The 27,708-nt window shown below is 46.2% G+C and overlaps 1 protein-coding gene across 1 annotated transcript in view; it reads left to right on the forward strand.

Moving 5' to 3' along the window:
* TEX11 (testis expressed 11) overlaps positions 1-27,708 on the forward strand; it is a 1,326,855-nt gene that overhangs the window by 1,004,296 nt on the left and 294,851 nt on the right. Inside the window, exon 24 of the mRNA XM_086918299.1 lies at positions 26,162-26,278. Within this exon, the coding sequence (XP_086774425.1) occupies positions 26,162-26,278 (117 nt within the window). The remainder of the gene's footprint in view (positions 1-26,161; positions 26,279-27,708) is intronic.

Raw genomic sequence — 27,708 nt, forward strand, 5'->3', positions numbered from 1 at the left:
GTGGGTGGGAAGTGGCAGCAGCTGGGAGGCGGTAGCGGGGAGGAGGGGCGGGCCAGGGAACACCAACACAAACAAAATGGAGGGTCAAAGGGAAAGTGAGGCAGGGGCAGCAAATGTACCAAAGCGCCTACAGAACAGCTAAAGCGCCAGCAAACACAGAGAGCCACAGCAAATGCCGCGCTGCAATGCAGAGCGGAGCGAGCAGCGCCAAAGGCTAATCCAGGTCAGCTTAAAGCTCTCAAAAACGACCTACGATGTAATGCAAGCACAGCGCAATCACAGAACACACACAGCGCTATCAACGATACCCAAATGCGACCAGCAGCACCCACAGAGCGTGGGACCAGGGAGTGAGGGAGGGAGCGACCGTTCTGGAGCAAGTCCGGGCGGTCACAGTTGGTCAGAGGAGGTGGAGAGCCCTCTATTCGTGTGTGGGAGGGGCAGCAGCTGGGAGGCGGTAACGGGGAGGAGGGGCGGGCCAGGGAACACCAACACAAATAAAATGGAGGGTCAAAGGGAAAGTGAGGCAGGGGCAGCAAATGGACCAAAGCGCCTACAGAACAGCTAAAGCGCCAGCAAACACAGAGAGCCACAGCAAATGTCGCGCTGCAATGCAGAGCGGAGCGAGCAGCGCCAAAGGCTAATCCAGGTCAGCTTAAAGCTCTCAAAAACGAGCTACGATGTAATGCAAGCACAGCGCAATCACAGAACACACACAGCGCTATCAACGATACCCAAATGCTACCAGCAGCACCCACAGAGCGTGGGACCAGGGAGTGAGGGAGGGAGCGACCGTTCTGGAGCAAGTCCGGGCGGTCACAGTTGGTCAGAGGAGGTGGAGAGCCCTCTATTCGTGGGTGGGAGGGGCAGCAGCTGGGAGGCGGTAGCGGGGAGGAGGGGCTGGCCAGGGAACCCCAACACAAACAAAATGGAGGGTCAAAGGGAAAGTGAGGCAGGGGCAGCAAATGGACCAAAGCGCCTACAGAACAGCTAAAGCGCCAGCAAACACAGAGAGCCACAGCAAATGTCGCGCTGCAATGCAGAGCGGAGCGAGCAGCGCCAAAGGCTAATCCAGGTCAGCTTAAAGCTCTCAAAAACGAGCTACGATGTAATGCAAGCACAGCGCAATCACAGAACACACACAGCGCTATCAACGATACCCAAATGCGACCAGCAGCACCCACAGAGCGTGGGACCAGGGAGTGAGGGAGGGAGCAAAATATGGTTAATGCAGCAGGTGGAGTGACTTGGGATCTGAGGGGCCCTTTGCACATTGATTGTGACCACCTTCTGCCATCTAGGGCGTAAACTGGCTCACATTACGTGTCATGTCAACGTTGCAACACCATTGTGAGGCAGGTAGGGACATAACTATCATTGATGCAGAAAGTACAGTGGCACTGGGGCATGTGATCTGGTAGTGTGTGGGATACTAGTTTAGGAAAAGCTGTAAGTTTAGCTGATGTCTAACATTGGTAATAGGAGTAGAGCCTGAGATGTATGTGAAAAGTGACTTGTGTTGTAGGATAGGGCACGGGCAGAAGGTGTAAGTAGGAGTGACACTATGTTACCAGGAGTAGGATTAGAATTTGCTAAATGAGCTACTAACAATATTTTCCAAGAGATAAGATACAATAATAACAACAGATCTTTAAAAACCTGTACCTAAATTCACCCTTGTTCTGTTCACTATTACAGTGGACTAAATGATGCCTCCCGTTACACCCCCAACATGCCCACTGCCCGAAGTTGTACCTCTACAATAGAGTTGCATTTTAATTTTTACTTAACTATGTATAGTCTCAGCCTTATATATTTGTTTTCGTTTTACTGAAACCACAAAGCAAAAGAGGATATTCTTAAGAACGTGTGATAAGTTCTGCAAAAGTAGCTTAGCACAACTCTTCATATCACAGTCTATCGTGGGAAAATAACGCAGTGTTAATGTTGAATTCACAACATGGAGGTACCAGGTGATAGTCCCACGATAACCCATCAAATTTCTGCGATAAAGTCAACGCGACACTGCAAAAATGCGAAACACGAATGCAAAAAAATCTGCGATGAGGCCGATCACGATACAAAAATAAGCAAAAACCAGCGACAGGCCTGCAATTCACACACGTTGAGGAAAAGGAAATTTTACATGGCCAACATGTCCCCTGCGTGTACCCCAACGTTTAGTGTATGTGCATGTCACACATGCATTTTCCCTCTGTGGCCTGAATAATAATGCCTCTGCATTTACGTCCCACATTAGGATGTCAGTTATCAAGTCTTCCATGAAAGAAACGTTAATTTTGTATTGAGGCCCATGTGGCCCATGTGTTTGCATTGTGCACTTTTAAAATCGAGATGAACCCATTTTGTGGCTCAGCCTGAGCCAGTCTCTGAATTAGGGTTTCAGGACTCCAGACACTCTGAGATCTGCAGCTACGTATCCCTGACCTCGCATACTTTTGGCTCAGCCGAGAGAGGCCCAGCACAGGGTGCCAAGACAGTATTTTGCACAACAGTTATCTGCTTGCTCTACAGAATCACATTCCTGCCTGGTGAAGAAGGTAAACAGAACCCGTCTGCAGAGATAGGGCTCAGCCTTTCTGTCTTCGTGTAAGTGATTTGCAGAGCTTGCATCCATAGAAAGCTCAAGGCCCCCATGCAATGAACGAAGAAATAGATGCCCACACTGGCTCTTGGTGATGAGCGACCTTTGCTTCAGATAATACATCCCCGGACTTAAGATATCAGATAATACCAGACGTGCAGGTCGCCCTGACACTGAAGGCCTCCCTACCAGACCGAAAGTCAGCTCCCCTCAGTTACACGTCAATTACACGTCATGATCAAGTTGCGCACACAAGTAGGGCAAAGTTCCAGCTGGCCATGCAACCCCCCTCCATGTATCCACCCACCTATGACTCACCTATGACTCCTCAAGTGAACGCCCTCATGCACGCCTACATGCTCTTATCTCTCTTTCTCTTGCTCTGCCTGGAGCGCTCCTCCCTATGTACGAGATTGAATGTATAAATATTGTACTCTGTGAATAAAGTTTAGAAGACCCTTCCTGAACCTTAGTGGTGATGGAACCGATTCTCCCCTAACTCGAGTTATTGAAATAAAGCCCTTTTGAATCGGACACCACGGACTCTGCCTCTCATTTAATGCATGACCCTTTGTTTATTTAGAAATTATGACAGGGTAATACTTAATTTACCACATAAATATGGCGCCCGAATAGGGACAAATCCCCTTCCCCACGCGCCGGAGATGTAGGTCCAGCCCTTGCCCCCTTCTACAGCCGTGACGGACTTCAAAGTGCACGCCAGCGGGACTTCCCGCTTACTCCCTCAGGCCCACGGAGGAGACGGACTGCGACCAGGCATCCACACAAGGCGGTGAGGATCGCGGATCATCCCAACCAGAGCCCAACCCGTGAGAGAGCAGGATCCGAGGTTTCCAGAGGTCCACCTTTTCCGCGCATGCGCAGTATCAAGTATCCGAGGCCTTCAAGTTCTGCTTCCCGGTGAGTACCACTATTGGGAACGCATAAAGTTCAAGACGGGTTCATTTATTTGAACGCGGTAAAGACGTGTCCGTTCACACGAACACGGTAAAGACGGGTCCATTTCGGTGGGCACGGTAAAGACGTGTCTCTTTACGAGGCCGGTATGGTTGTGCTGTATTCCAGTGCATAAAGTTAACTGTTTTCAAGTATATAGAGTGAAACTGTATCTGTTTTAGTGTTTTAGTGTTAATGATTGTTTCAGTCAGACTATTTTTGTGTGTATTGTGTTTTCCTGTTTTCCCCCTGCTTTTTGTGTTTGGTTTGTGTTGGTTTCAACATGCCACTGTTTTCGAAATTACGTCAGATAGGGACCAGGAAAGGAATACTAGAAGAGTCAGTTAACATCCCGCCTAGAGACACACCTGGTCATTATATGTATAATAAGCACGGGCTAGATGCCATATTGTTTTTAGACTTATGGGTAGATTACACAAAGGATTTAGAGGAGAAGTACAGATAGCCTGCCTCAGGAACATAGGATTCTGAATGCATTATGAGAGTAGAAGAAGTGCTATGGAAAAAGAAATCAAGACCCTCTCAGAAAGATGCCATTGAGTTATGGTGCAAAGAAGCACATAGGAGAACAGAGAAAGAATTCAACAAAGCAGAGAGAACTAAACAAGCAGCGGAAAAAGCCAAAGAAAAAGAACTGCGGGAGGAGGGGAAAGGGTCAAATCAGAACAGGCTGATAGAGAGAGAAATGCCGTCGTTACTGGTATTTATCCCGTCCTCTCAGAAGAACTAGCTAGAGTGACCCCCTCAGAAACACCCCGTAGGTCGCGAACGCCACCACCTGTACCATATAGAGTACGTAGAATAAAGCCAACAGCATCCGAGGAGTTTATTTCCTCCTATCTAGAAGAGTCCCCACCGGACTACGCAAACGCAGATTTCCCTCCGCCCCCACTAGCGGATCAGCTCCAACAGCTTCAGCAGCTCGTGAAAGACGACCATGTGCCCGGGCCGTAGGGGGAGGGGAGCCTACTATAGATGTAGCAATCCAGCACTGTATATACGATCCAGAACCAGGAAAGGGCTCAATGCTCGTGATTTCACTAAGACTAAGACAGGCCGTTGAATATTTGGACAAATTACCAGACATGAAAGACCACCTAGATAAAATATACCGTTTCATTAGGACGGGGGAGGGACCCGAGTGTATAGCACAGGCCATGCAACACAGAAAGGTGGGGGTTAAGAACCACATCCTCCGTTTTATTATTAACTGCCTGATCAGGGAACAAGACGAAGGAGACGGGGATGTAAAGCCTGGTTTGATAGAATGGAGTGAAAACATAGATGCCGGTCGGCATGATAAACAGGGACAGACAGATAGCATGATGAAGAAAATACGAAAGGAAATATTAGCAACACACAAAGTAGAGTCTGATGAGAAGGGTGAGTCATCAACGGAAGAGGTAGACGAGGCGAAGGACAAGATAAATTATGTAGGCAATGCACGACGGTTTGACAGGCCCAAGTGCCTCGACTACCGTAAACAGGGGCCGGCTATAAAAGAAAGATATTCCCTTGAAAATCTATTCCAAGCTACTGAAAAAGCACTGAACCGACGGATAAAGAACGAGCGATCTCACTCCCCACACAAAATGGAGTTGGCCCGGTCAGCCACCCAGTGGGTGTCAAATTCCAATATATATAGCAATGATATAGTGGCCCAAACGTTCTTGAACCTTCCGCCGAACGAACAGCGTTTGGCCGGTATTTACATGGTCCAACATTTGATAACGTTGTATGAGAATCAATATTCCGATCCCGGTCCATTGTATAAATTACTGGACGACATACTTCTAGACAGATGGACAGGCCTGGGTACTGAATTAATTAACGTCATCCTGGATCAACGACATAAGTACTTAAATTCTCTGACCACATGCATGCTTCCCGCCCCACACCACGACAGAAAGCACCTATACATAGACAGACAGAACCCCCTACGAGAGGTACATCCCGTCAAAAATGCGAATAACGAGCTTCAACGGGTGTATGTTTACACCCCCTTGACGAAATTAGAAATACTGGAAATGAAAAAGATGTTGCCCTGCCATGATAAAGACCCGGGGGGGTTTCACCGAGAATTAAAAGACATTCTCCGCATCGGAGATTATACGTACGCTGACATTCTGAAACTATTGAAAGTACTATTGCCTGCAGGCATTTATGAAAATCTTAAGGAAAAAGACTGGGAGGTGGGAGAGAAAAAGTTAAGCTGGGAAGCATTGGAAACAGAGGATAAAGCCAGGCTCCCGGGGGTTGGTCTTAGTGACAAAGCTAAAGAACTACCTGAACTCCTAATACAGGTTTTGCCGAGATTATTGACTACTAAAAAGGAAGACTGGGATGCTATTTCAGCCTGTAAACAAAAACAAGACGAGGACACCAGCGATTTCTATTCTAGATTCGAGAAATGTTTTACTATTAATAGTGGCCTTAAGCCCGGTAGCAAATCATCTTTTCGTGAGCAAACTAGTAGAGAATTCCCTACCCCAGATCAAGAATAGAGTACTGAAGGTTGTAAGTACTTGGCAAGCAAACAGCCCTTCACAAATGTTGCAAATGCTACAATATCACCAGAACAGGATTAGAGAAGAGCAGGATCAGGAAAAGAGACGCATGAAAGAGACAAAAATGAAGTTGCTGGTTGCCCGACCAGTACCGGCAAACACGAACAAAAATGGCACGACACCTGTCAAGGGGAACTGTAATTATTGCAAACAACCAGGTCACTATGTAAAGGAATGTGCTGTCGTGAAACACAATATAGCTACAGGCAAAACAAAAGAACGACCACACACTCCTAGGCAAAATAGCACCCAACAGAGCACACAACAGACAATTTCGACTTTTCCACCCCCACCACCGCCTGTTCATGCCACACCACAAATGTATCAGTACACGCAGTCAGACTATCCAGAATACCAATCGTTCTCATGAAACAGCCTTGAGAGGGAAGTTGGCTTGCCCCTTATTGAGGTTCCTGTAGATCAAGAGGGTCCGTATGTACATAGTCGTGTACTGGGACAGGACAGAAAGTTTCTGATTGACACAGGGGCGAGCAGAACTACCATCAGCCATGACGAGGTTCCAGGGGCACCCCTCTCGGGCTCACAGAATATTTCCCTGGGATTTTCAGGAAAGCCTATTGTTAATGAAGTATCGAAACCAGTCTCCCTCGGGGTTGGTCCACTGTCACGTACCACAGACTTGCTACTTACTAAATCATGTCCAGAAAACTTACTTGGTATAAAGACATTAAAAGAACTAGGAGCAGTTATCTGTTGTGGTGCACAGTCAAAATATCGAATCTTTAATTTCGACTTACACTTATATCGAGTTGCTAATATCGAAGGGACAGAATATCGATGTCCAGAATATCGATGGACAGAATATCGACCCTAAGGTAAGTAATATCGAAATTACTTATATCGATAGCATATATATCGATGTTAGTAATATCGACATTACTTATATCGATAGCATATATATCGATGTAAGTAATTTCGATTTACTAATATGTGTTAGAAATTTTAGTTAAGTATTTAAATTAATTGTTATAATATGTGTTTAATATTTTTTATATAAAAATAATATATAAAAGTAAATTATATGTTTTACTACCAGAGCGGGTTGTGGGTTTTTAGGGGAATAGGGTGGGAAGTAATTTATTTGTAATTGATTAATTATTTTTTAATGATTAATTTATTTTGTAATTAAATATTAATTGGCAATGAATTATTTTAATTGATTAATTGATTAATTAATTGATAATTTATGTATATTTATAAGTAAATTATATGTTTTACTACTGGAGCGGGTTGTGGGTTTATAGCGGAATAGGGTGGGAAGTAATTTAATTGTAATTAATTAAATATTTTGTAAGCATATTTTAATTTGTAATTAATTAGTAATTAATTTTATTAATTGATAAATTTATTATTTAATTGGTAAATCATTTTTTTAATTGATAAATTAATTATTTAATTGGTAATTAATATTTTTAATTGATAAAGTAATTATTTAATTGGTAATTAATGTAATTTTAAATTAAATGTTATGTGTTACTACTGGAGCGGGTTGTCGGTTTATAGGGGAATAGGGTGGGAACTGATTTAATTACAAATAATTTATTATATTTTTATGTATATTTTATTTTTTAATAAAAAAATTATTTGCAATTAATTATTTCAATTGATTAAGTAATTATTTAATTGATCATTAATTTTCAATTAAATGTTAGGTGATAGTACTGGAGCGTGTTGTGTGTTTATAGGGGAATAGGGTGGGGTGGGAATAGTAATATTTACCCTTACGCTATCCAACACTTTCCCTACTGTTGCACCCTCGGGAGTGGGAATAGTAATTTTTACCCCTACGCTATCCAATGCTTTCCCTACTGTTGCATCCTTTGGAGTGAGAATAGTAATTTTTACCCACCCGCTATCCAACGCTTTCCCTACTGTGGCACCCTCTGGCGTGGGAATAGTAATTTTTACCCCTACGCTATCCAACACTTTCCCTACTGTTGCACCCTCTGGAGTGAGAATAGTAATTTTTACCCACCCGCTATCCAACGCTTTCCCTACTGTTGCACCCTCTGGAGTGGGAATAGTAATTTATACCCCTACGCTATCCAACACTTTCTCTACTGTTGCACCCTCTGGAGTGAGAATAGTAATTTTTACCCTTCGTTATCCAACGCTTTCCCTACTGTTGCACCCTTTGGAGTGGGAATAGTAATTTTTACCCTTACGCTATCCAACACTTTCCCTACTGTTGCACCCTCTAGAGTGGGAATAGTAATTTTTACCCCTACGCTATCCAACACTTTCCCTACTGTTGCACCCTCTGGAGTGAGAATAGTAATTTTTACCCACCCGCTATCCAACGCTTTCCCTACTGTTGCACCCTCTGGAGTGGGAATAGTAATTTATACCCCTACGCTATCCAACACTTTCTCTACTGTTGCACCCTCTGGAGTGAGAATAGTAATTTTTACCCTTCATTATCCAACGCTTTCCCTACTGTTGCACCCTTTGGAGTGGGAATAGTAATTTTTACCCTTACGCTATCCAACACTTTCCCTACTGTTGCACCCTCTAGAGTGGGAATAGTAATTTTTACCCCTACGCTATCCAACACTTTCCCTACTGTTGCACCCTTTGGAGTGAGAATAGTAATTTTTACCCATCCGCTATCCAATGCTTTCCCTACTGTTGCACCCTTAGGAGTGGGAATAGTAATTTTTACCCTTACGCTATCCAACACTTTCCCTACTGTTGCACCCTCTAGAGTGGGAATAGTAATTTTTACCCCTACGCTATCCAAAACTTTCCCTACTGTTGCACCCTTTGGAGTGAGAATAGTAATTTTTACCCATCCGCTATCCAACGCTTTCCTTACTGTTGCACCCTCTGGAGTGGGAATAGTAATTTTTACTCACCCGCTATCCTACACTTTCCCTACTGTTGCACCCTCTGGAGTGGGAATAGTAATTTTTACCCCTACGCTATCCAACACTTTCCCTACTGTTGCACCCTCTGGAGTGAGAATAGTAATTTTCGCCCACCCGCTATTCAACGCTTTCCCTACTGTGGCACCCTCTGGAGTGGGAATAGTAATTTTTACCCCTACGCTATCCAACACTTTCCCTACTGTTGCACCCTCTGGAGTGAGAATAGTAATTTTTACCCACCCGCTATCCAACGCTTTCCCTACTGTGGCACCCTCTGGAGTGGGAATAGTAATTTTTACCCCTACGCTATCCAACACTTTCCCTACTGTTGCACCCTCTGGAGTGAGAATAGTAATTTTTACACACCCGCTATCCAACACTTTCCCTACTGTTGCACCCTCTGGAGTGGGAATAGTAATTTATACTCCTACGCTATCCAACACTTTCCCTACTGTTGCACCCTCTGGAGTGGGAATAGTAATTATTGTTAAGTAAGTATATATTATATATGAATTGTTAATTTGTATTATTTTTTTTATTAAATATGTATTATTTTTTTTTACCATTATTAAATATATTTAAATAAGTTTAAGTAATTTATAAGTATTATTTACAGTATTTTTCATGTTTTTTTAAACCCCAAAAAATTGATATATTTAACAACGATATTTTTAACATCGATATTATTTTTTCGATATTTTGGTACTTACCATGTTGTACATAGGGCGTCGATATTCTTGCAATCGATATAATTGCGCCGATATTTGTGTAGGTCGAAATTCTGTCTGTCGAAATTCTGTCATAGATCCATCTGTTGTTCTCCAGAGGGAGTGTGATTGTTCTTACGTGACTTTAAGGGACATTATGTGTTGACAGATTTTGACCACAGACTCCTGAATGTACCACAGCACCTATGGGCACAAGGTCCGACTGACGTAGGTTACATGAACATAACACCACACTGTGTCACTCTCAAAGCAGGAGTAGTACTACCACGTATACGACTGTACAAAATGCCACCTGAGGCCGAAGTGGCCTTATTGAAAATTATTGACGAACTCATTGCACAAGGGGTGGTGGTGGAGACTGACTCAAATGTATGTAACTCACCTGTCCTTCCTATCCTTAAACGATCAGACCCTAATGCACCACCAGTTTACAGACTAGTTGTTGACCTTCGAGAATTGAATAAATGCGTAGTCCCACAATACCCAGTGGTCCCAGACATTTCTTCATTACTGACTGCTATTGATTCTGAGGCAACGTTCTTTACAGTCATTGGCTTGAAGAATGCCTTCTTTAGCGTTCCAATCCATCCAGATAGCCAATATCTTTTCGGATTCAGTTTAAAAGGACGCAGTTTTAAATTCACGAGAGCACCACAAGGTTTTACAGAGAGTCCTAGCATTTACAGTCAAGCGTTAAAAAGACAGCTGGACAGTATTAATATGCCTACCGACACAGCACTGATACAGTACGTAGACGACATCCTAATTACAGCACGATCAGAAACAGACTGCGAAGCTGCATCACTGACGGTTTTACACTTTCTGGCAGACAAGGGGCACAGAGTGTCCCCTTCAAAGTTACAATTCTGTGCACAGCAAGTGGTGTACCTTGGACACTTGCTGTCCAAGAGGGGTAGACAGCTGACACAAGAACGTATTCAGTTAATTGCTAACCTTTCACAGCCCAAGACACAAAAGGAAGTGCGGGCCTTCATTGGCCTCACTTCATACTGCAGGCAGTGGATTCCCCAGTATGCCTATCTAGCCAAACCACTCATACAGTTGACAACACAGGAGGCAGCGTCTTCGACTGTCCTCCCTTGGACACAAGAACACACCTTGGCATTTGAGGAATTAAAAAGAGCCTTATGTCAAGCGCCAGTTTTAGCGACTCCTAGTTACAGCAAACTCTTTATGCTTTTCGTAACGGAACGAGATGGAACAGCATTATCTGTCCTCACACAAGATCAAGCAGGAAAACACAAGCCTTGTGCTTATTTTTCTAGTACACTAGACCCAGTGGCCCAGGCTCTGCCTGCGTGCCTGAAATCAGTTGCAGCACCAGCCCTAGCCATAAGACAAAGTGACTCGATAGTGCTGGGACACCCCCTGACAGTACAGGTACCGCATGCAGTGGGAGTTCTCTTGAACAGGACACAGACACAACACTTGACCGTAGCAAGACTGACAGGATATGAACTGACGTTATTTCAACCACACATAGAGATCAGACGATGTAATATACTTAACCCTGCTACACTTTTGCCCTCAAGTACAGTAGACACCGCACCACATGACTGTGTGGAAATAATGAATATAGTGACGAAACCAAGACAAGACCTGACAGATGTGGCACTTCCAGACCCTGACCTAACACTCTATGTAGATGGATCATGCATGAGAACGAGTGCAGGAGAATTAGTGGCAGCATATGCCGTGACCACTGCTACTGAAGTCATAGAGACACAAAGAATAGACATACTGTCAGCACAAGCAGCAGAGCTCATCGCTCTGACACAAGCCTGCATAAGAGCTAAGCACTTGAAAGTGAACATTTATACAGATTCACAATATGCTTTTGGCGTAGTTCATGATTTTGGAGTATTATGGAGGGAGAGAGGTTTCTTGACCTCTCATGGGGCCAAAATTCAGCACGGCCCGCTTATTCAGGCCCTGTTGGAAGCAATACATTTACCTGCAGCCATAGCTATCCTGAAATGCAAAGCACACACCAAAGCTACAGACACCATTTCCCAGGGTAATGACCTGGCAGACCGGACTGCTAAACTTACAGCCCAGACACCAACAGACACGACAAAGACAGAGGTACCATTACTGACAAAAAGTATGACAGTCAGGGATCCTTCTCAAGATGTACTCGACATACAGACACATGCCACTTCAGATGAAATAAAGAAATGGGCTGAACAAGGAGGGGTCCAGACTGACCAAGGTTGGATGACTAAGGGCAAAGGAACATGGTTTCTTCCTGATTCCATGGTACAAGTGATCATAAACACAGCACATAGTCCAGCACACTTGGGAGAGAAGGCAATGTTAGACAGCTTACAGAATATCTGGTTTAACAAGCACCTGCGTGCAGCAGCGAAACAAAAAGTAAGAGCATGTATGATCTGTTGCCAGTTCAATCCAGGTAAAGGCATTCCGGTGGAACAAGGCGGATTTCATCCTCCTGACCACCCTTTTGAGGTCCTCCAGATGGATTATATCCAAATGGACAGATGTAGAGGTTACAAGTATGTCCTGGTAGTTGTGTGTGCACTAACTAGATGGACAGAAGCGTATCCCGTCCCAGATTACACTGCTGTGACAACCGCCAGGCAATTGGTGCGTGAATTCTTCCCTAGATACGGATTGCCCCGTGTCGTTTACTCAGACAATGGTCAGCCTTTTTCTTCTGAATTAATGAAACAAGTGTCTCTTCTGTTAGGATATAACTGGAAGTTCCATTGTGTACGACACCCTGAAGCAGCAGGCCTTGTAGAAAGACATAATCAGACAATAAAGACGAAATTAGCAAAGATCTGTGCAGAAAAAGGCGTGGATTGGATGGTAGCCTTGCCGGTTGCCCCCTTTTACATGCGTATGGTAGCCCATTCCAGGACAGGCCTATCACCATATGAAGTGGTTTTCGGTAGACCACCGAATATGTGGGGTACGCCTATGCCTAAGAAAATAACTGATGTTGACAGTAACATGCTGACAGATTACCTGGCTTCCTTGATGTCTGCACTACTCTCTTGTCGTTCACAGGTTGCCGCCGCCTTCCCTGACAACACCCAGGTCAAGGAGCACGCCATAGCACCAGGCGATTTTGTCCTCGTCAGGAACTTTGATCGATCAAGCCCCCTCGAGCCGCGTTGGAAGACGCCGAAGTTAGTGTTACTGACCACGAGGACAGCCATCAAGGTCGAAGGGAGAAAAGGATGGCTCCATGCCCATCATTGCAAAAAGTACTTTGGAGACTCTGGAACTTTGGTAAAGACTAAAGACATTACAGACTTTGAGCCCCCTTTGCTAGAAAAGACTCCACAGCAAGAGTACAGGTCCAAATTACGATCTAGAAAGCCAGACGACGTTTAATTGTTTAAGCCCACTAGGTGGTGAATCGGTTAAACAAGATTTCTGACATGCATAAGATCGCGGACCATAATAGTAAAAAGAGCAAAATGAAAGAGAAATACTGCAAGATATTACGTAGTAGATGTATAGTAACTCTGATTTTTCTCTCTCTTCTGTGCATCACTATAATCTGTATCAGCTTAATACTACATGTTTTCTTTCCTCCTATTGCCTCACATATACACTCTTCCATTAATGACACAGTAGAGCATACATTTAGTGATCTGCCATCCCATGAACTTTCATATCGACTGGCCCTGCGCAACAATACTTTTATTCGGATGTTGCACCGTTCTCATCAGACCAGCAATGCGACAGATTGCTGGGTATGTGGCCGACTCCCACCTTATCAAAAGATGAAGGGCGTTCTGCCCCTCGTCCCTTTTCCGTTCTCCCACAATGGTTCGTGCGGAGCATGGTTTGCCTTAATGTCATCACTAGACAGAAAGTTCACAGTTTACCAGGGTGACTGGATATGGGGAAACTTGAATAAAGTAATGAATGAGGTATGTTTTCCAGACGAAGACGGTCTTCCCCAAAGGAAGGGGACCGATCTAGAAAATGAAGAGTACGAGCAAGGGAATGCTTCCCTCAGCTTTATAATGCTGAATGTTCAGCCCATGCAAAGTACGGGTCCAACGACTATATCAGTCCTACCAGTAAAAGGTGATTTGTGCGTTATAAAGAAAGGATCAGTACATATGGGACACAGCGAGTGTAATGCTGTAGTAGAGTTTAATGATAAAGGAAAGTCTTCTTTCAAAGCATCTCGCCATACCTATTTCATTTGCGGTCAGACAGCCTATGTACAGCTGCCCTTAGACTGCGGTGGGACATGCTATATAGCGTTCCTGCTGCCACCCGTCTTTCTGGCCCCATCCCATTATCATCGAGATTCACGACTAGAACATGTTAGACACAGGAGAGAAACCGATGCCTCAGAGATTGATCAGACTGAGACAGCCTGGGAGCAATATACAGATTTCAACAGAGGATTTTTTTTCTTCATAGGTCCCGTCCAAAACAGTAAACTCATACGCAGGTTAACAAGGACTCTGGAAGCAGTTGTGAATGAGACTGCATCTGCCCTGGCGAACTTGACCCAGGAGCAGTCTGCCATGCGACTTGTTGTTCTTCAGAACCGCCTTGTTCTTGACGTCATCCTGGCAGATAGGGGCGGGGCTTGTAGAGTGATTGGCTCCAGTTGCTGCGTTTTCATTCCAAATAACGCGCCATCAGTGTACGCAGCAATAACAAGGCTCCACAAGATTGCTCACGAGATACATCAAGATCCAGGCACATGGACTTGGTCCAGTTGGCTCTGGAGTGTAATATCGGCATGGGGATGGAAAATGTTGTCGTTCCTAGGAATGATACTGCTTATGATATTCTGCTGCTGTCTCTGTCTGCAGTGTGGCCCGGCCATTTGCGGCCTGTGTGCGACTGCCTGTGTTCCACACTGTCTTGGCAGGGTTTTTGGCTCTATTTAGCAGTAATATAGACTTTAATCTTGCTCACATCTAGGATAGGTATTCTTAGCTTGTGTTTGCCCTTTTAAGCCCTTTCTTCCAGACCTAGAAGAGGATAGCTGCTTAATATGATGATAGATCCCTTATTCTTGACTCTAACCTGTCTATTGCCTATTGGCTTTGACATACTTGACACATTGGTATGGTTTATGTAGGTATTCTGGCAGAGCTAAGGGGCATTTCATCCCTTTCAGACCTACAGGCCTAGAACTAGAGGGACTCCATCTTGATGGAGCTGAGAGGCTTCAAGGGTAAAGGTAAAGTTTATAGTTAAAGCTGTTTTTCACTTGGAGAGAACCGGTCTGGGCCAGCCCTTATCGGTAGGCTGTATTATTCTCTGTGTGGAAGACACAACAAAAGGCCGGCCGGCTGGGTGTGTGTCCTTGATGCGAGGTGATGCAGAGATCTGGTGGGCGGCAGGCTGATGGCTGGAACTTTTCATGAGGAAACAGCATTCTATATCAGTGAAGTGCAGAGGCGGAGTCAGTCAGTCGTGTTGAGGTGGAGGAGTGGTGAGGAGTCGAGTGGAGGTGGCGGAGCCAAGCAGTCGAGTGGAGTTGGCGGAGCGGAGAGGAGTCAAGCTGGAGTGGTAGAAGAGTGAGGAGCTGTTTGAGTAGGAGAGAGAGAGAGGGTTCAAGCTGGAGAGAGCTGAGTTGAATTGAAGGAGCAGAGAGTGTTGGTAGAGTTGGAGGAGTGGAATTGCAAGAGGAGAAGAGACAGGACATGCTTGGAACAGAGAGAAGACAAACAGACAGTCAGTGAGCTGGAACTGAAGGAAGCAGTCAGAAGCAGTTACTTATCAGGAGGAGGTGTGAATAGCTGGAGTCTGAAGTAATGCCTTTTAGAAGAGACGGAGGTGAGATCGTGGACTAACCTGTGGGAGCAGCTGGAGTTAATTGGACATTGGCGCAGAGACAGTCAAAACAGAGTGAACAAGCTAGTGGAATGAAAAGCATCAGAGCGGCAGAAACCATTAGATTGAATCTGGAAGGTGGAGACAGTTCGTGGGGGAGAGGAGTCCAGTGCAAGGTGATCAGCGCAGAGGTGTATCCAAAAGTGCAGGAGAGAGAGAGAGAGTCTGAGATGAGCCAAGGCACAGACGAGAGAGGAACCCAGATGACAGCTAGAACAAGACTTCACACTAATCAGGTGATATTGATCCTGTCATATTAGTTTACTTCACACTTGCATCTTAATCTTGTCTTTATTCCCTAGGCTATTGTATTGCTAATCCTTTTCCTTGCAGCGGTGTGTTCTATCTATAGTTTTTGTACAACACAGATCTGTGTAGGTGTCTATATTGTTCTAATAAAGAAACCCCCAGTTTGTAGTAAACTGAAATATGCCTTGTATTCTTGTTCAATCCAGGTAAATGTATCTCCTAGGTGGTTGTTGTTTATATGAATGGATGAGTAACCCCAATCAGGTAAGTGGTGATCACATAAATAGGGAGCGAGTGTACCTTTGATGCCAAGAATAAGAGGTACATTATATTAATTGGCTAACTCCTAATATTGTAGTAGCAAGCCCTTAGTGAATAGGGAGAGAGAGACTTCCCAACATATAACTGAAGGTGTTCATAGGAATGTGGTCGTCGTTGATATACGGCGTTAGTGAGAGCGTTGGGGTGGATTACCAGCGCGTATACCCACAGGATTGTGGCTTGTGTAAGTGAGAGCGCTGGGGAGGTTTACCAGCGTGGAGGTTTGCCGGATTGCGAACCGTTTGGAAATAAGGGAGAGCACTGGGGCTGCAGACCCACGTGTGTAGACACGCCAGATTGTGTGTCATATCTGCCCCAGGGTAGATTAGTCTTGGTCTGAGTGGCCGCGAGACTATAAGGTATGAGTGTGGTGTAGGGCATGGATATCCTTAGTAATCAGTGAGTATTCTTAGTATCCCTATAGATTTAGTGGTGTTTCTAATAATATGAGCTTGTATATTGCGAGTTCCCCATCCTCAGGTAGGTACCCAGGTGCCTGGATAGATGGTCCTGAGGAGGGATGTGGTTACGTTCTGGCTGGGTTGGAGGGGCCCCTAGGGGCTGATCCCATCTAATGAGAAAATCCGGCCATTACACACACCCACATATACAAAGTATCAAAGATGAACAAATGATGCTGTATGATCAGATATACGGTCTCATGAAAATAGATGTGTCCTGAAGGGTACAGTAGGGGACAAGGAGGGAATGAGGAAAAGAACATTTTACATGGCCAATATGTCCCCTGCGTGTACCCCAACGTTTAGTGTATGTGCATGTCACACATGCATTTTTCCTCTGTGGCCTGAATAATAATGCCTCTGCATGTACGTCCCACATTAGGATGTCAGTTATCAAGTCTTCCATGAAAGAAACGTTAATTTTGTATTGAGGCCCATGTGGCCCATGTGTTTGCATTGTGCACTTTTAAAATCGAGATGAACCCATTTTGTGGCTCAGCCTGAGCCAGTCTCTGAATTAGGCTTTCAGGCCTCCAGACACTCTGAGAGCTGCAGCTACGTATCCCTGACCTCGCATACTTTTGGCTCAGCCGAGAGAGGCCCAGCACAGGCTGCCAAGACAGTATTTTGCACAACAGTTATCTGCTTGCTCTACAGAATCACATTCCTGCCTGGTGAAGAAGGTAAACAGAACCCGTCTGCAGAGATAGGGCTCAGCCTTTCTGTCTTCGTGTAAGTGATTTGCAGAGCTCGCATCCATAGAAAGCTCAAGGCCCCCACGCAATGAACGAAGAAATAGATGCCCACACTGGCTCTTGGTGATGAGCGACCTTTGCTTCAGATAATACATCCCCGGACTTAAGATATCAGATAATACCAGACGTGCAGGTCGCCCTGACACTGAAGGCCTCCCTACCAGACCGAAAGTCAGCTCCCCCAGTTACACGTCAATTACACGTCATGATCAAGTTGCGCACACAAGTAGGGCAAAGTTCCAGCTGGCCATGCAACCCCCCTCCATGTATCCACCCACCTATGACTCACCTATGACTCCTCAAGTGAACGCCCTCATGCACGCCTACATGCTCTTATCTCTCTTTCTCTTGCTCTGCCTGGAGCGCTCCTCCCTATGTACGAGATTGAATGTATAAATATTGTACTCTGTGAATAAAGTTTAGAAGACCCTTCCTGAACCTTAGTGGTGATGGAACCGATTCTCCCCTAACTCTAGTTATTGAAATAAAGCCCTTTTGAATCGGACACCACAGACTCTGCCTCTCATTTAATGCATGACCCTTTGTTTATTTATAGAAATTATGACCGGGTAATACTTTATTTACCACAACGTCAGGTGGGAAAAATCACCATAAAAGTAGAAAAAAAACATACAAACAAAAGCCAAACAACAGCGAAGCACAATGGATGTTGTCGGAGCAAGTATGGAGGTCAAGAGGAGCTGGAATAATGTCAAGCGCAAAACCAAGCAGAAACTCTCCAACAACCGGAAGGCAGCAATGCAGACTGGAGGTGAGAGTCCAGTGCCACAGGAGGACCTGGACGAGATGGAGGAAATGGTGTCAGCAGTCTTCAGTGGGGAGACGGTGGCAGGAGTTGGGGGACCAGACACTGCTCAACATGACTGGACACAACAGCACCAGGGTGAGTAACGACCAGGGACGGGGGGGACAGGGGGAGATGGGCACAATGGCACACATGCACAATTAAGTAGAGCATATATGCAGACAAACCATTCCCCAGACCCCCAACTCCCACCCATAGATCAATGTACCCAAGTAAGCAAAATTACAGCACTGTACAAGCACAGAAGTCAAAGGCACACCGCATGTAAGGGAGAAGGGCCAGCAACATCAGAGCTGCAGGGGAGACACACAAAATGCAGCACACACAATTAACATGCAGAGCACATCAACATTGACAACAATCTGGTACAAACCGCAACACGTCCGCAACAGAACACAGGACACAACGGGTGCTGCATGTGTGTAGAAACTGCCAATCACATTTGGCATTGCAGGGAAATGTGAGTTGATAATGTACCAACACACATCTGTGATGTTGTTGAAATATTCACTGTCCCGCATCAAATAGGCAGCTCCTCAAAAACAGCCACACTGTACAGTCATGCAGTCTGTATGTAAACATGTACAATGCGACAACATACATGTGAACACAATGTTAAACTGCATCTCCCCTTCAATTCCGGCAAGCTGGGCGGGGGCCGACATAATTATAATTCTTAAAAAGGGCAAATCACCGACTGATCCTGGGTCATACCGTCCTATAACTTTAATTAATTAAGACGTTAAAATCTTCTCAAAATCACTAGTTATCAGGGGTAATTGGAGGACTAGTTAGTAAGAACCAGCATGGGTTTATCCCAAATAGGGGGACGACACAACACATCAGGAAAGTAATTACTTTATTTGATGCACAGGGGATAGCACAAAAGGGGCAGGGGGACCCATGGCAGTCCTCTTATTAGACGCTGAGAAGGCTTTCGACCGCGTGGCTTGGGAGTTCTTGTGGGCAGTAATGAAGAAAGCAGGATGTGGGGAAAGGTTTTTTAAATTGATACAATCATTGTACAAGAATCCAACGGCATGCATAAGGGTGAACACGGAACGGTCAAGCTCTATTGAAATCCCGCGTGGCACTAGACAGGGGTGTCCATGTTCTCCCTTGTTGCTCGCGCTGTACATTGACCCACTAATAGCTAGGCTAGAACCTAATGTACTGATACAACTGCTGGTAACAAAGATGGGTCCCTGTAAAGTATTAGCGTACGCGAACGACTTGGCAGTTATCACACCGATGCCAACAGAGGCTATTAGGGAGATAGAAAATGAGGCGGATACGTTTGGACGGGTGGCAGGGTACGCTTTAAATAAAGCCAAGACACAAATTATACATAATATAAGAACAGAATGTACAGATTCCCGGGTGGTGACAGAGGGGGTATATCTGGGAGTGTCTATCATTGCAAACCTAGACCAGTTGGTTGAAATGAATATTAGCCCAATATTAAGTAAGGCTAAAAGAGATTTGGACAGGGTACACAACATCCATATGTCAATAGTAGGCCGAGTGAACTTCATAAAAATGAACCTCCTCCCAAACTTTTTGTATTTATTTAGGTCAATTCCTTTATTCTTTAATGTTGGTTGGTTTAGATTATTAGAGGAATTGTTTAATTGTTTTATTTGGGCCCACGGCAAAACCAGGAGGGCGCTGAGATTCATGTTGTTGCCACGGGAGCGAGGGGGCTGGGCCATGCCCGATCTAAAGTTGTAATTTTGGGCAGCAGCGTTACAACAAATGTCAAGTCTTCTGGGAGGGGGGGGGGCGGAAATGGAAGCAGTACAACTTACAGGGTCCATGGAGATTTATGGTTTGGTTTTAGGAGACAAGGTAGAGAATGTGCTTCTGAAACATACAGAGCCGAGCTTCTTTAAAAAAACTAAATCCAAAACGGTGGAGGCAGCATACAAGATTTGGGGGGCGTTTAAGAAGAGCTTTGGCCTGGGTAGATTCAACGCCCATACTAGATTGGCGAATAATCCCTCGTTGCCACAGGATATATTCGGGGATGTAATTTTCGGGGAGTGGGAAAGGCTTGGGATTAAGAAGGTGGGGGATCTCATCGGCCCTGAGGGTATGCTTCAATTTTCGGTACTTCAAGGGGTATTCGGGTTAAATACAAGAAGTTTTTTAAAATTTTTACAGATAAGAAGTTTTTTGTCAGGTAAGACAGGTGGAGATAGAGGTTTTGAGAATAATTTAATATTGCAGATTATTGAGGAGGGGCAAGGGTGTACAATTGGCAGACTATATGCAGAATTAATTAAGAATAGAGATGACGACCTAGAAAAGGTAGAGCTGAAATGGATAAACAGATTCGGAATAGTGCAGGGGGGGGTTGAGAAATCACTAAAGTATGGATTTGAAATTCTTTGCTCATCAGCGCTGCAAGCACGGCACTATAAATCTCTGTATACATTGTACTATACCCCTGCCAAAATAGCCCAATAGGGGGGAGCGCAGGGAATTACTTGCCACAGGTGTGACAGTAATGAGGGCGACATACTGCATATGTTTGCTACTTGTCCAGATTTGCAGCCCCTATTAGAAGCTATGGAGGTATTCCTCGATAGGGCACTGAAACTGCAAGTTAAGCTAACTCCAGAGCTAGTTATGCTAGGGGTCTCAAATGAGACTCCTTGCCGTAGCCAGGAATATTTTTTATTCGTAGCAAATGCAGTCTACCGCTTGTGTATAGCGTCAGCCTGGAAAGATAGAATACCACCATCGGTGCAGCAATGGGTAGCCAGACTGTTGCATAGTTGTAACTTGGAAAACGCGATTTATGCCAGGCGGGGAAAAAGGGGAGAGCAAAGGGGCAGCAAATCTGGGCTCCAATTAATAAATGGAGGGAAGGGGTGGGTTAAAAAATGCCTGTTTATAGGCAGAGCCCGTATGCTTTATGCTTTTTGCTTTATTCTTATGTGTTTTCATTCCGCTTTGCTTCTACTCTACTCGTTTTATGACTTTTCTTATCTCAAAACTTGTTTTTTTTATATATAGTCTAATGGGATGTTTACAATGTTTGCTCCTGTCCCTAAAGAAATGGAAATGTCCTGTGGGGGAGGGGGGTGGCGGGGGGTAAAAACTGTATCAAAATTTTCAATAAAAAAGTTTTTAAAAAAAAGAAAAAAACGGCATCTCCCCTTCACATTGCAGGGGGAAGTCCAACATCTCCTGCAGAGCAGCACAAACCTCTCTTCTCTGATGACGAATAGGACCACCACACCTACGACTAAGATGCCCTCCAACAGCTCGTGGAGAGCCTCCGCAGCCCAGCTCCAGGAGCAGGGCAGCCCAGATGCTACAAGGAGACCCTACCCCCTGTACAGGCCACACAGCAGGCAGCACCTACCACCACGGCTGCCTCCCAGGACCCCCACGAAGAACACATGGCCTTCCAACGCTGTGTGTAGGGGTGCCAGGAGAATCTGGCTGAACAGGTGCGGGTGGGGTTCAACCGCATGGCAGACAAACTTGATGCCATACGTGGGTGTCTAAGTCCCATCAGGGACCACTCACAGGCCCTAACAGACACCCACAGTCCACTCCATGCTCTCTATCAGACCATGGCTGACATCGTTGGAGCCCTGACTCAGAGACTAGAACAACTGTCCAGTCAGAGTGGTTCTAGCGATATCACACAGGAGTTGGGACACATGCAGAGGTTAATGGAGAACATGGAGCAGACGCAGTTGAAAAGAGTGGCTGCCGCCCTCCTCATGGCATTGCTGGCACAAGGCCCTGCGCTGATGCATGCTGCTGCTACCACTACATCCACATCTGCGCCCACTGTAGTGTCAGTGGCACACAGTGCGGCAGACATTCCACCTCCGGCCCCTGAGGTATCACTGCAACACAGTGCTGGATCCAGAACACCACTGCCCACACGTGAGGCACATGACACAGCAGAGAACGAGATACGGATTAATCTGCCAGCGAGGTAAGACGGACGCAGTAGCATTCATCTCCGCCATACGGACGGTTTCTGCTTGGTTCTGCCCTCTGCATCATCATCTTCCACTGTCCCCCGACGCACTCTGCGACACTCACTTTGGTCCTCGAAACGGACTGCCATATTCTGTTTGATAGCCAATGACACAGCACTCAGACTGCGGACGGAACTCTTTCTCTTCCTTTGGACTTGTTATTCCCTGAAGGACTCTGGCTGGCCCTCCACCGACCTTAATTAGTATGTGGGGTTGGCATGGCCCTGTACTGCTCCGGCTGCAACAATCCATTAAAGGTGCATTAAACATTCATTATCACAATGATGGGTCATGTTTATGATCTTTCAAGTGTGGAAGTATGGATGAATGTAGGGTCAGTGATTCCCCCATACGTCCATGTTGCGCATGTCATTGGACTTGGGTCAGAGGGTGACACATTTCTGAATGCGGTCCTTGTGGCACCGGCACTACAACAGGGACACACGCATTAGTTACTTCCTTGTCCATCCCGGCACGGAACCACACTTAGAGCCCCGGGGTCATTGTTCACACCCTTATGCTGGACTGGCATACGCCAGGCCGGCCCACTACGCTTCCGCTTACGAGGGGGGGACAAACACTACATGTCCCAGGTCTTCCCTGTAGTGATCTGCTGATCACAGGTCTAGTTGTCAGCATGCCACAGCCACTCCCTCACGACTGGTATACACCCACACCACACCCATCCAGCACACACGTTACAGGACATGTGACCCTGCCAATAAAAAGGCCCAGAAAAGGGGGTGGTGATGGACAGAGTATCTGAATTAAGCAGAACACTCATACCCAGTCAACAGATCAGGGCTTGATCCATCACCGTTTTTTACCTCACTGCACCATCCCAGCTCAGAACCTGGCTACATGCAAATTAGTCTGTCCCTGGCCCAGTGCATCATGGGAACAGGGCAGACCAAACTACCAAGGCAATTCTTATACTGGAAAGGAAACAAGCTTCCGGGGACCGGTTTCTGGCATTACAGCCGTCTTCGGCCCGGCTTGCTTGAATCCTGATGGTGCAGTGAGCAAGGGACTCACATCTGAGTATACCCTTCCACGCTTATGGTGGACAAAACGATTCAGAAAAGGGGGTGGTGATGGACAGAGTATCTGAATTAAGCAGAACACTCGTACCCAGTCCACAGATCAGGGCTTGATCCCTCACCGTTTTTAGCTCACTGCACCATCCCAGCTCAGAACCTGGCTACATGCAAATTAGTCTGTCCCTGGCCCAGTGCATCATGGGAACAGGGCAGACCAAACTACCAAGCCAATTCTTATACTGGAAAGGAAACAAGCTTCCGGGGACCGGTTTCTGGCATTACAGCCGTCTTCGGCCCGGCTTGCTTGAATCCTGATGGTGCAGTGAGCAAGGGACTCACATCTGAGTATACCCTTCCACGCTTATGGTGGACAAAACGATTCAGAAAAGCGGGTGGTGATGGACAGAGTATCTGAATTAAGCAGAACACTCGTACCCAGTCAACAGATCAGGGCTTGATCCATCACCACCCCCCTTTTCTGAATCGTTTTGTCCACCATAAGCGTGGAAGGGTATGCTCAGACATGAGTCCCTTGCTCACTGCACCATCAGGATTCAAGCAAGCCGGGCCGAAGACGGCTGTAATGCCAGAAACCGGTCCCCGGAAGCTTGTTTCCTTTCCAGTAAAAGAATTGGTTTGGTAGTTTGGTCTGCCCTGTTCCCATGATGCACTGGGCCAGGGACAGACTAATTTGCATGTAGCCAGGTTCTGAGCTGGGATGGTGCAGTGAGCTAAAAAAACGGTGATGGAGCAAGCCCTGATCTTTGACTGGCTAGGAGTTTTCTGCTTAATTCAGATACTCTGTCAATCACCACCCCCCTTTTCTGAATAAAAAGGCCCAGGCACACGTGCTGGACGCCATTTCCACTCTCTATCTGGGTTTGTCCGTGTGCTTCTTATTTATGCATGAGGGCCTATGCCCCTACCACAGCACATTCCCCAGGTCCGGAGGTTACTTGTTGGCTACCGCACCTCGATACCCAATCATAGAGGGTCCATGATTTGCGGGTCACAGACTTGGTGGCACCAGGCACACTGCGGCCGGCACAGGCACACCTCCACATGACAGTGACTTTCGGTGCCCTGAGGTAGGGGCACCTTAGGTGCTGAGCGGGTGTGCAGCCTGCGATGATGCCCCATCCTGGCGGTCCAGACTGCTGAAGATTTGTGTGCCCTGCTGAACTGCAGTGTAGGCCTGAGCCAGCGGGCAGCGCTAGCCTACCGCCACGTGGCGTTGCCTCGCGGATCACAGAGTTAGTGGCACCTAAAGGGCTGAGTGGGTGTGCAGCCTGCAATGATGCCCTGTGCACTGATATGTTTGCTGCCATTGCGATATCAAGAACCAGAATCAAGTGTGCGACCTGGTGGGCCGCGGTGCGGGGCTGCATGATGTGGAGGCTGCCAAGGTCGCGGGCCCTGTGCTTGGAGCTTGCACCTGCACGTGGTGGGCCCTCTTGGAGACACGCCGGTGGCGGAAGGTGAGCAGTGAGCCCTTGTTGCGCTTGGGCGGGCAGTCACCGCTGGGTGTGGGGAGGGGCTGGGGTGCAGCAGCGTGTGTGCGCACGGGCTGGCATGTGATGATGGTGTGTGTAATTGTATGTACTCTGCCATTCCTAAATCTGAACTCTGTTTCAGATAAGGATCCTGGTGGACTGCAGTGTGTACCGGCACATGGTTGGAGACACACCGGTGGCAGCAGGTGAGCAGTGAGACCTGGGTCCGCAGGGTCCTCACTCTCTCTCCCTCTCCCTCTCTCCCTCTCTTCCTTTCCCTATCTCTCTCTCTCTTTCTCTCTCCCTCCCTCTCTTTCTCTATCTCCCTCTCCTTCTCTCTCTCTCTCTCCCTCTCTCTCCCTCTCTTTCTCTATCTCTTTCTCTTTCTCTCTCTCTCTCTCTCTCTGTCCTTTGATGAGCGCATGGCACACCTTCTCATCTTGAATTTTGTCTTGCAGACTGTGACTTAAAGATTGTCCTGAGAAGACCCACCATGGCTCTTCAGAATAGTTGTTTGGTTTTGAATTTTAATAAAATGTTTTGTTTGGTAATTCAAAGATGACTGAGTGATTCTCCTTTTTCCGAACTCAAATGCATGTTGAGTGTTGTACTTGTGCGACATCAGATGAATTGTTTTGGTCATGGTTTCGTAAAGTGGAGGTCATATATCTTTGTTGGGGGAGTGGTTGCAGGCATGGGGGGTTGTTGTGGGCCGCTTGGGTGTCAGAGCTGCATGTTCGGTGGCTCCATGGCATCTGTTGTTCTTCTGGTGTGGCTCTGGGCTGGGCTCCCTTTTATGGTGCAGGTTGTCGACCGACTTTACACCAGGTCAGAGCAGGTGTTTAATTCCTGCTGCTAACGCGCCTTATCACCTGTTTTGGGATCTTATCGCTGATCTTGCTGGTCGTTGAGAATGTTGCGGAGTGGTATATTTGCTGCTTTTTGCACGGGAACGCCTATTCTTCATCTCATTAGCGTTAGTTGCCGGGGTCATCTGTGGCGATATTGTTTGCGGCTGCTATAGCAGGTAAACTGGTGATATGGGCTGCTAGCACCAGCTTGTGAATGGGGCGATACATTTATCGCCACTTTGGCTGCGATAAAGTGCTGATAACTCATTGATAAGTCCTTGAGAATATACCCCAAAGTGTTTTAAACTCCTGATAGTAAATCCATCTTTTGACCCATATTTATCACCGGTTGACCACTTTTTGATGTCCTTTGTCCTTTGTGTCTTCATTTGTGATTTGACTACGTTGGTCACAACAATAAGTTTAGTGTTTCCATAAATTAGACGTTTTTTGCATGTCTTTAAAAGTTGGTGCTTGTTGATATACCATATTCAGAGCTCTTTGTGTTTCTGTTCTCTCTGTCCCAGTTCTCACAGGTTTGTCCATCCGATAAGTCCATCCTGATGGCTCAAAAGACATGTCTGTTTATGGCCGCTGCCATTGACCTTGACATGGGAAGGCATGCCTCATCTTCTTCAGAACAGGTACCGGTTACACAGCAGTTTTTGTGGGACAAACAAGAATAATTGTTTCACAGCCATTGACTCTGCCAGCATTTTTAGCATCTGTATAGTAAAAAGAGTTTCTCTGTTCGCACTAACAAACACGCGTAGGTAAAGGGCATATAAGCAATGTAAATGTGATTTCAAGCAGCGAGAGATGAGAGGATTCATAGAGAGACAAAGACACTGCACAACAAATAGCACTGCATTACTTCCTTGTTCATCTTCTTCGTCCCAGTCTTTTTTGGGTGAGAGAGCCTCTTTGGACCGAAATGGTCTATCTACCAAAGTGAAACACACTACAAGTAGGGCCGACTTCCTGTTTCAGCTTAACCTCATAAAGAGGAAACAGTGGATGGTGTAGGAAAGTAGGATCTGCTTTCATGGACACCCCACTTTTTGCTGGTGTCATTATGTTTAACTTACTAGTCTGACTGGGTTCCTGCTAATCAGGACCCCAGTCTCTGTGTTCCTTCCATAAATTGGACATGGTGAGTACTTAGGTACAACCAGATTGGCTTCTGGCATACCCTTGTTAGTCCCTAGGGGATAGTACTAAGGCACCCAGGGCATAGGTACACCAGGGGTCCTCCATGGGCCGAAGCATGTATTATGCCACCCATGGGAGACCACTCAAATTGTGACTACAGGTCTGCCATTGCACCACTTACGACAGATATGTTTGCTTATATCTGAGGTCCCTTGACTTAAAACCTATAAGTTAGCCCTAAGGCAGGCCTTTCAGTTCTGAAAGTAGGGTGCTCGGTTAGTGAGAGGGTGCCCCTGCATGAGCAGGGCACCCCTTCAACCCTCGAAGTCCTTTCTCCCGGATTGTAAGTGCATCATCCATTATGATATATAGAGTGGCCATGCGTCATTACGCCATGGCTATCTCTAAAATAGCTGTAACTAACCCTGTTGTGTTTGGTATCGAACATGTTGGAATTATACCCCAACACCGTAAACGGTGTATAAACGGTGCTGGAGGTATGATTCCATGCACTGTAAAGCTCCTCTGGGAGGCCCTCAGTGATCCCGGTACCAGTCTTCTAGACCCGGACAGCAAAATATGGCTGCTGCCAACCAGAGACACGATTCTGCCCTCCTGCTTCTGAGCCAAGTTCAAGCAGGGGAAGGCAGGACACTAGGTTTCCTTACACAGGGAGGTGTGACCACCTCCCAGACAGGACTTAGTGTATTGAGATAGGGTGGGGGCCCTTGCCAGCGCCACTAGACTGCTTTGAAGGGCACATTGGGTGCCCTCCTTCCATACTCCAGTTGGAATCAGTACAGGGAGCCATTGGCTCCCATTCTTGCGCGAAACTTGGCAAAGGACATGGGATTATCCGCCTACTGTCCAGCCCCTCCTTTGGGAGGGATCCCCGAATCGTCCCATCCCTTTCCTTAAGGTA

The sequence above is a fragment of the Lissotriton vulgaris genome, chromosome 4_1 (assembly GCF_964263255.1).
Source record: "Lissotriton vulgaris chromosome 4_1, aLisVul1.2, whole genome shotgun sequence".
Taxonomy (NCBI): Eukaryota; Metazoa; Chordata; class Amphibia; order Caudata; family Salamandridae; genus Lissotriton; species Lissotriton vulgaris.